The sequence below is a fragment of the Phyllostomus hastatus genome, unplaced genomic scaffold, assembly GCF_019186645.2.
Source record: "Phyllostomus hastatus isolate PE091 unplaced genomic scaffold, TTU_PhHast_1.1 phas_scaffold_21, whole genome shotgun sequence".
Classification (NCBI taxonomy): Eukaryota; Metazoa; Chordata; class Mammalia; order Chiroptera; family Phyllostomidae; genus Phyllostomus; species Phyllostomus hastatus.
Window position 1 is genome coordinate 2,356,779 of NW_025334017.1, and position 7,633 is coordinate 2,364,411.

At 40.2% G+C, this 7,633-nt stretch overlaps 1 protein-coding gene across 1 annotated transcript; it reads left to right on the forward strand.

Annotated features, from left to right (window-relative positions):
- The first annotated feature begins 2,238 nt into the window (after positions 1-2,238).
- Positions 2,239-3,019, forward strand: RRP36 (ribosomal RNA processing 36). Its single transcript, XM_045861357.1, is given in 2 exon segments — positions 2,239-2,859; positions 2,861-3,019. Coding segments are annotated over 2 exon segments (756 nt in total). The 3' UTR covers positions 2,996-3,019.
- The last annotated feature ends 4,614 nt before the right edge of the window (positions 3,020-7,633 follow it).

Sequence of the window (7,633 nt, forward strand, 5' to 3'; positions counted from 1 at the left end):
TAAATAACAGAATTCACGCTCAAAAATGTAAATAAATTGCTTGTCCCCAAGGTCAATGTCCTTTTTACTCTTCCTATTACTTGCCTTTTTGCTGCATTTGATGCTGTTGGATGTTTCTACCTTAAAACTTAGGGGTATATTCCCCATTGTTTCTCCCTTTCTGGTTCTCTCTTTCCTCTCTCAGTGGTACTTCCTTCTCTTCTCATATTTAGTGTGGCGATTCTTGTCTTTCCCTCCTCAGCACTCTTTTCTTTCTCTATGACACTACTAAGCCACTTCTATTGCTTTAGCTATGTAGCATTAAAAAAAAGAGCAAAAAAGGAAGAAAGAGCAACTATTTCCCCAGATTTTAGAACAGTGGGTGAAATAAGAATGTGTTCTGCTCTTACTCCTTCTCTTTAACTTGCATCTTAATGACTTGATAATTATTTTTGATGAATTAGATGCATCCTCTTTCTTCCTGCCCATTTCATATACTGGAAAGAAACATTCTTTGTGCCAGTGAAATTATTCTACTGATATGAACTAGGTGAAGCCTTTACAGACAACCTAACCACCAGCTATTTATCCTTTGACCAAGTAGATTACAATGTATGTATCTAGATCATAAATGTAAATATTCTTCAAAATTTAAGCAACACTTAAATATATGTAGCAAGTGATTGTATTCGATTATCCAGGATATAGTTTGTTTAATTGGAAGTCTCATTAGTAAATAGCATTACTCAAAATTATGATTCTTTTGGTACACCAACTTTAATGTATTTAAGGCTAAATTATCATATCTAGACATTTGGACTTCTTTTTTTAAGATTTTATTTATTATTTAGAGAGAGAAGAATAGAGGGAAAAAGAGAGGGAGAGAAACACTGGTATGGAAAACATTGGTTGTCTCTTGCATGCACCCCAACTGGGGACCAGGCCCTCAACCCAGGCATGTGCCCTGACCGGGAATCAAACCCGGTAATTTTCTGTTTTGCCGGACAACACCCAACCAATTGAGCCATGCCAGCCAGTGCCAAACATTTGGATTTTTAACAACAATTTTTTTATGTGTCAGTGGAAATTCAGAACAATTTTCTGAGGAACTTTTACCCTGCATGCTAAGCTTCCTTCTTCCCACTTCTGGGTAAAAAGAGAGTGTGACATTACATTCAGGTGCAATTTTTTCAAGTGCATGAAAAGATATCAGCCTTAACTCAAGTGCAGTTAGCTATTGAAGTATGGCTCTACTCTAAAAATGTCTGTAGGTGTGCCATCTGTGTTCCAAATTTTTGTCACAGGATACAACCTTATACTGTGACATACAATAATCATCTAAAAGTGTAATGAATGCCACAAATTAAGGGTTTCCTGAACTGCATGCTGTCTTTATCTTTCTCTGTAGTAGAGGTCACAAATTTCATATCTACAGGGCTCAGGCAATTAATATAAATAAGTGAATACTGTGGCAAACTAAAGAGCACATTACCCATCTAAAGAGACAGCTACCCAGTGGGTGCCATACAAGAAGGCAGGCCTATGTTCTAGGTCTTTTAATGCTCAAGAGAGGAAAAAAATAAAATAAATAAAATAAGGATTTTTATATAAATCTCCTCATAGTTATTTTTTTCAATAATTCAGTGTTTAAATTCTACATGCTAAAAACAATATCTACTGACCAGACATAGCCAATGGGCAACCATTTGTGATCTTTCTAGATCTATATGATAGTTTTTATTTTTGTTGAAACCAGATGGCTTATAAGTCTGGATTTCATTACCCTCCCCATAGCAATTGTTTTAAATGTACTGTCTTTGGCAGTATGCCACTGGTCTATTTTAAATGACTTCTAAAAATCTATGTGAGCTCATTTATTGTTAAATTTGTTCTATGAGTATTATCAAGAATCTTGTTCTTTATGGTTGCATGATGCCCTCATTATAAGAGCCCACAGAAGAAATATCTTTCAGGTATTAGTTCTAAAGATAGTTATAACCCATATGCATTTCTAGCTTAAGAATACTGTGGCTGAATGTTTCTCTCTTTGCATTGGGTCATATGAAAACCAGAGGCCTACCTCAAGCTATATGTAAAAGGAAACGTGTGTGTATACTGCGTGTACATATGTATTGTGTGTATATGTGTGCTGTACAGAAATCAGCTGGCACAGTGGCTGTGACTGTAATAAATAGCAGATGTTACAGCTTCTGAATTCACTCTTAAAAATATAAATAAGTGGCCGCACCTAACGAGGCAATGCCGAGAGCAAGCCGCCGCGTCCCGGAGCTTCCCGGGTCTCCTGGTGGAGCCCGGGACGACGAGGAGGATGGAGGGGAAGTGGCCTCCGGAGACGTACGGAAGGATACATCTAACATGTCATTTGAGGAGCTGTTGAAATTGCAGAGCAAAGTGGGAACTAAGACTTACAAACAATTGGTAGCTGGAAACAGCACTAAGAAGCACGGTTCTAGACCACCTGTCCAAAATGCATGTGTCGCAGATAAGCAAAGGCCTCTGGAAATGTCAGCCAAGGTCCGGGTGCCATTTTTGCGTCAAGTTGTTCCCATCAGTAAGAAGGTAGCCCGAGACCCCCGCTTTGACGATTTGTCAGGGGAATATAATCCTGAAGTGTTTGACAAAACGTATGAATTCCTGAATGACATCAGAGCCAAAGAGAAAGAGCTTGTGAAAAAGCAACTGAAGAAGCACCGTTCAGGGGAGGAGCATGAGAAGCTGCAGCTGCTGCTTCAGCGAATGGAGCAGCAAGAAATGGCACAGCAGGAGCAAAAGCGGCAGCAGGAGCTGCACCTGGCCCTGAAGCAGGAGCGGCGGGCTCAGGCCCAGCAGGGCCATCGTCCATACTTCCTGAAGAAATCTTGAGCAGCGCCAGTTGGCCCTAGCTAAAAAATTCAAGGAGCTGAAACGCAGCAAGAAGCTAGACAGCTCCTTGAGTCAAAAAAGGCGCCGAAACGCAGGCAAGGACAGGAGACATCTCCCTTTGAACAAAGTCTAATGAGGAATTGTCCTCAGCTCTGCCGCTGCCCCGATGAGAAGTGGATCTGTGGGGACAAACTTGCGCTTGGCCTGTCCTGGTTCTTTCCCATTCAAGGACAAGAATCACAGCTGCCCTTCAACTAGGTTGGCTCAGAAATGACTCGAGGATTCTTGGACTGCCCCAGGGCTGGACAATAAGAGCAGCTCAGCCTTCTGCCATGCCACACATACTCACTCACTCTGCTTGGACCTGGTGCATCATGTCCTCATGGCCTCCAACCTTTACCTTAAACCAATGATTCTGACCTAGGAAAAAAGGATCAGTGACCTTCGGGCTGGTGAAGGCCATCCAGTCTGTTGATGGCTCTCAGGACTCAGACTTTATGTAGGAGCCAGTTCATAAACATTCTCATCACTCATCTTTTTTTTTTATTCTGCTTTTTGTGTGGGGTTTGTGGGTGGCCTAGAACTACTGTCTTGGTGGACCATGTGTGGGGGCAGCAGAAACCTAAGGCCCATACAGAGTGGGAAGTGAGATCAGAGATCCCTCCTATTTAAACCCAAAAAATGACACAATCATTTAAAGAGTGAACCAATCCCACAGCTCACCTACTGAACTTTCACTTTGGATGCAAGGGGAGGTGTGAAGTAGGAAAAAAAAAACGCACCCCCAGTGATGTAAGCACAGCTGGCTCTCCATACTGTCTGGGTCTAGGAGTCACACTACCTGTGGACTGGAAAATCCTCAAGCTGATAGTTCAGTTTAAAGTGGTCTCAGGTTGGTGGTGCCTCCAGGCACCTGGCAGCAGGAAAAACAGGTCTCTCGAGGACTGTCCTTTAAACCTGAGCCTCCAAAAATTAGGTACCTGAGATAAAATTTCAAAGACTCTGAGTTTATAATGAAACAGAAAGCATACAAGAAGCCACTATGAGCAAGTCATTAGGAACAATAGATAAGAAGACCAGCAAAGACAGATGTAGAAAGTATAGCATGCAAAATACAAAATGTCTTATGTTTAATGAAAAAGCATGACTAATGAAAAGGATATCAAAAAAGCACCAGATTGGCTTGTTTGAAACTTAAAAATGAAAATACAAATTTAGAAACTTCATGGTAAAGCAGTAGATTGGACACACCTGAGAAGGGGATGAACTGGAAGTAAATCTGAAGATGTTACACAGGTGGAGCACAGGGTTATAAAGAAATGGAAACTGAAGAAATGAGGTTAGAAAACAGGAGTGGGGAGGAGGATACAAGGGGACTAAATAGCAATGGGAAAAGAAATACCAAAAAAAAAAAAAACCAAAATGAGATAGAGTGAAGTGTGACATCAGAGTTCTGGAAGGTGTAGTGAATAAGGCTGAAAATTTTCTAGAACTGAAATTTATAAATGCTAGCTCAGGAAATTCCAAGCAAGAGGGGAAAAAAAATAGATAAATAACAAATTAATAAGACATCAGGAAGACATACCTAAAAACAGCTATAAAGAAAAGGAAGAGCACACTGGCCAGGTAGCTCCATGGGTTAGAGCATTGTCTTGATACACCAAGGTTGCAGGTTTGGTCCCTGCTCAGGACACACAGGAAGCAACCAATGAGCACATAAGTAAGTGAAACAACACACCAATGTTTCTCTGCCTCTCTAAAATAAAATTTAAAAAAGGGGGGGGGGAGCAGGGGAAAGGCAGAAGAAACTAGGATGTGGCTGGCTGGTGTGGCTCAGTGGATTGAGTGCCAGCCTGAGAACCAAATGGTCACTGGTTCTATTCCCAGTCAGGGCACATGCCTGGGTTTTGGGCCAGGTCCCCAGTAAGGGGCACATGAGAGGCAACCACACGATGTTCCTCTCCCTCTCTTCCTCCTTCCCTTCCCCTCTGTCTAGAAATAAATAAAATCTTTAAGGAAAAAAATATATATATAAATAAGTGTTTTGTTCCTGAGTTCAATGGCCTTTTTATTCTTCCCACGATGTGACTTTTCTGGCTGCATTTGATGTTGTACGCTAAAGACTCTGGGGTTTTAAATTCTTATATTTGAGTTTTTTTAATCTTTACATTTCTCTTCTTCACTGCCAGTTCTACTCTAAGAATTCCTCATTTTATGTTCCTTCTTGAAATTTTATGTTATTCCAATCTTTGAAAACTGTCACTAATTGGTTTACTTTACTATTTAGAAACACAGGAACAAAAAATAAATAAAACAATAAAGAAAACTAAATAGATTTGTTGAGCCCATCCTTAGCCTTCAACTGTCTATGTAACTCCACTCATATACCTTTGAATGTTTACCAGACTTCACTAGGCAAACATTCTACAAGCACCTGACATTCAACATATAATGAACTAAACTCATTATTCAGTTTCTCTCCACTCATTAAACATCATAGTAAATAGAACATCAAGCTAAAAATCTCAGTGTTATCTTGAATAATCCCCATCCATTTCTTCCCAATATCCAATCTGCCACTAGGCCTTATTGATTGTATCATTGAAATGTCTCAAATCTATACCACCTGTTCTACTTCACATCTGTATCATTTCTCACCTTAAACTATTAAATGGACTTATTTCTCTCTTTAAACTGACTTTTACTTGAGTTCAGTGGCCTATCTTCCCCTACCCCCCACAAGCCTTCAACTTCCTGGGGGTTTTAAAGTATCTTGCAGAGACCTTTCAAAAATACAGGGAACTACAATGTCAGGGATTTTCCAATATGATTATGGAGTGAGTTAAAAAATCTGTAAACAAAAAGATAAGAAGTGAATTAAGTCACTTTCTCTCTTCTTAAATAATCAGACCTGAATCATGCCAGTTGTCAAGCTCTCCAGAATCTCCACAGTCTATGCAGCAGGGTATGCAGACCGGTCATGGAGAAGGAAGGTCTGGGAAAAGGCAGTGCCCTGAAAGGAGCAGAATCAAAACTGGATCAGAAAGAGTCATGCCAACATCACAGCATCAAAAGCAGAGAGCAAGGCTATTCTTAATAGGGTGAGAGCAATCACGCTGAATTAGTGAGCCGGGGGCTTAAAAAGAGAAGCCTCCAGACTGTCAGGCCAGAGGAGGAATACACATGCTACAAAGGAAGCTCAGCAGGACCCATGAGTTAGAGAGAGGGGTGGGACTGTCCAACAAGCTCTGGACTAAGCAAGTAGAGAAAGTAGGTGAGGCAAAAAGTGGCCATGTTGGAGGCAATAACTTTACTTCTTCCCAAGAAATTTAACCAAATCTAATTCCCTTGGCAACTTCCTTCAGAACCACCCTTTCCAGTCTTAAAAGAACAGAAACTATTAGGTGCAGAAATGACTCTGTTGGTCGAAAATGTCATCAGATTTCTCTAAGCAAATAGTATTACTACCTCTTTGGGGAAGCCAGAAGAAAACATGGAATCAGGCCAAGAGAACTGATTGACTAGACATTTCATCAGGACCTATCTTTATATTTTCAATTCAATTTGAGGCCATAATAATTAATTCTTGGCTTCTGGTAAGTATTTGCTTAGTTGGGCCACTCTCTGATCCTGCATAATAGGATTGGAATGATAGAAGTGAAGGGTTATCAAGAATTCAGCCAATTTCTCCCCAAACTATCAAAATACTGGGAGAAACATCACCAATCCACAGAATACCCATTCTAGAAGTCCATCTTACCAGCAGAATGGAAACATGATATTCTGTTATTTTTCCACATCATTCTCTCTCAACTATATACTCTATGGCAGGTAGGCAATGGTGTGTTTCAGTAAATAGTATTCCAATAAAGAATGACCCTTCCAATTAACTCCATTTCTTTATCTTCATTTACTCCTCAGACCACTTCAGTCTTGCCACCATGGAATTACGATGGCTCTCACCAAGGTCTCTTTTTATGAAAAAGTCCAATAAATATCTTGCCCTTCTACTTTGATCTATCTCTTCAGCATGTGATAGCCAGAAAGCATGTGATGGACATATACATATCTTCCTTGACCCTCCCTTCTCTGCACCTCCATCCAACATCTAGTCAATTACCAAAGTGAGTCTACTTATAAATACCTCTAAATTCTTCCCAGTTCTGTCATCTCTTTCCTGGATTGTTACAGCTTTTCCAGGTCTTGGGTATCATTATCTCTTTCCTTTTTTTTAATCCAATCTATTTCACACAGAAACCAGAACAATCTTTCTAAAATGCAACTATGATCAGGTTGTTACTAAATTTCAGTGGTTCATCAGTGCCCTTAAAATAAAATTCAAACTCCTGTTGCTAACATAACCTGCCTAATCTAGGTGTGGGTAACACAGGCTCATCTCTCACAACACTCTTTCTTGACTATGTGGTGTAGGCACAAAAAAATTCTTTCAGTTTCTCAAACAGCTCTCTGCCTGAACCCTTCCTTCCCCTTCCACCTTTCCTACTCCTGATCACCTGTAGTCTCTGCTTCTCTGTACACTCCCAGGAACTCCTGGAGCTCTCACAACACCCTATTGCTCTGACTTCAGAACATTTGTGTTTATAATTGTATGTGTTCTTATTTCCCCAACAAGTGTATAAGTGCAATGACATCAGGGACTACATATATCATGTTAACCATTGTATGCACAGTGCCTCACAGAGGGCCAGACACATAGATCACAGAGAAATTTCAATCCCAAATTGCAAATTTATGTTTTCATTTTAATAAC